The sequence below is a fragment of the Pundamilia nyererei genome, unplaced genomic scaffold, assembly GCF_000239375.1.
Source record: "Pundamilia nyererei isolate P.nyererei 1_Seehausen unplaced genomic scaffold, PunNye1.0 scaffold00061, whole genome shotgun sequence".
NCBI classification, from domain to species: domain Eukaryota; kingdom Metazoa; phylum Chordata; class Actinopteri; order Cichliformes; family Cichlidae; genus Pundamilia; species Pundamilia nyererei.
This window is the reverse complement of record NW_005187462.1, coordinates 1,355,352-1,356,516: the sequence shown is the minus strand read 5'-3', so window position 1 is coordinate 1,356,516 and position 1,165 is coordinate 1,355,352. Positions and strand designations below refer to the sequence as shown.

Sequence of the window (1,165 nt, the reverse complement as noted above, 5' to 3'; positions counted from 1 at the left end):
AAAAAAGCAAACAGGCAATCCCACCATTTAAAACGAAAGAAAAAAAACTTTGCCTAAACTCTGTAGGCTTGTATCCTGGGATCAACTCCAGCATTTCAATACAGACATTGTACATTTGACTATAATTTTAATCTTGTATTCAGAACTGATACTGTATGTTACAATATGGGAGTAGGTGGACACAAACACTTTAGATCAGCATCAGGTAACAAGTGAACAGTCCATTGGAACTATAAAGCTCTCACAGTATTGTCTGTCGATTTAAAAGTGTCTCCAAACCCTTGTGGGTTCAACAGACTGAACATTTCAATTCTCTCTACATCTTCTGACACGTATACGTCTCACTCATCTACACTTTCCCTCCATAAATGCCAACCTTTATTTTCATTCTGAGCCATAAAAAGCAAAGGTTTGACAATGACGCCATTGTGGAATTAAGTGTCAGCATAAAGGGCGGTGTTGGTTAAAATCCACCCCCCACCCCAGCCACCCCACATCCTGATAAACCACTGAGTCTACCAGAGACCAGGATCATAGCCTCAAATCTGGTTTCCTTGAAAATAATCCCCTTCAATGTGACGTAAACAGTATATATTCAGGGTTCTTCCTTTTTTTCAAATTCCCCCCCATATCATCCAGTATTTATTTTTTAACAAATCAAAGTGAAGTCAGACAGTTGCACTTTTAACACAGTTAGATTCAGCAATGAAGACTGAGATTGGCGATCCATTGGCAAAACGGTTACAGAGTCGGAGGTTTCAGCCCGTACTTCCTCGCCACTTCTGTCTGGGCGTAGGCGGCGTCACATAACGAGTACAAGTGGGCCATCTCCATCTCCGACTTCGCTAGGTTAATTGCTTTGTTGAACATCTCGATCGCCTTGTCAAGATTGCCCCTGTGAAAAGAAAACACTCCAGTTATACCAAGCACTTGAAAAATGTGTAGATTTGATCATTTTTACCACCACAGGAATTTTTTCCCAGGGACTGTGTTTCCATAGCAGTCATCAGAGTTTTAAGTTCTTGGAGGCATCATCTTACTCCCAAAAGAGTCCCATAATGTAAGATAACTAAGCCGAGTGTGGAGCTGCAGCTTCACACTTGGCTGTGAACTGGTGGAGGCCACCACCTGCCAAAGCCAACAGAACCACATCATCTAAGAAAAG

At 41.8% G+C, this 1,165-nt stretch overlaps 1 protein-coding gene across 1 annotated transcript in view; it reads right to left on the bottom strand.

The window, feature by feature from the left end:
• Positions 1–110: 110 nt before the first annotated feature.
• The window catches only part of tomm70a (translocase of outer mitochondrial membrane 70 homolog A (S. cerevisiae)), an 8,513-nt gene continuing 7,458 nt past the window's right edge, over positions 111–1,165 (bottom strand). Inside the window, exon 8 of the mRNA XM_005735022.1 lies at positions 111–895. Coding sequence (XP_005735079.1) covers positions 742–895 — 154 coding nt within the window. The 3' untranslated portion in view covers positions 111–741. The remainder of the gene's footprint in view (positions 896–1,165) is intronic.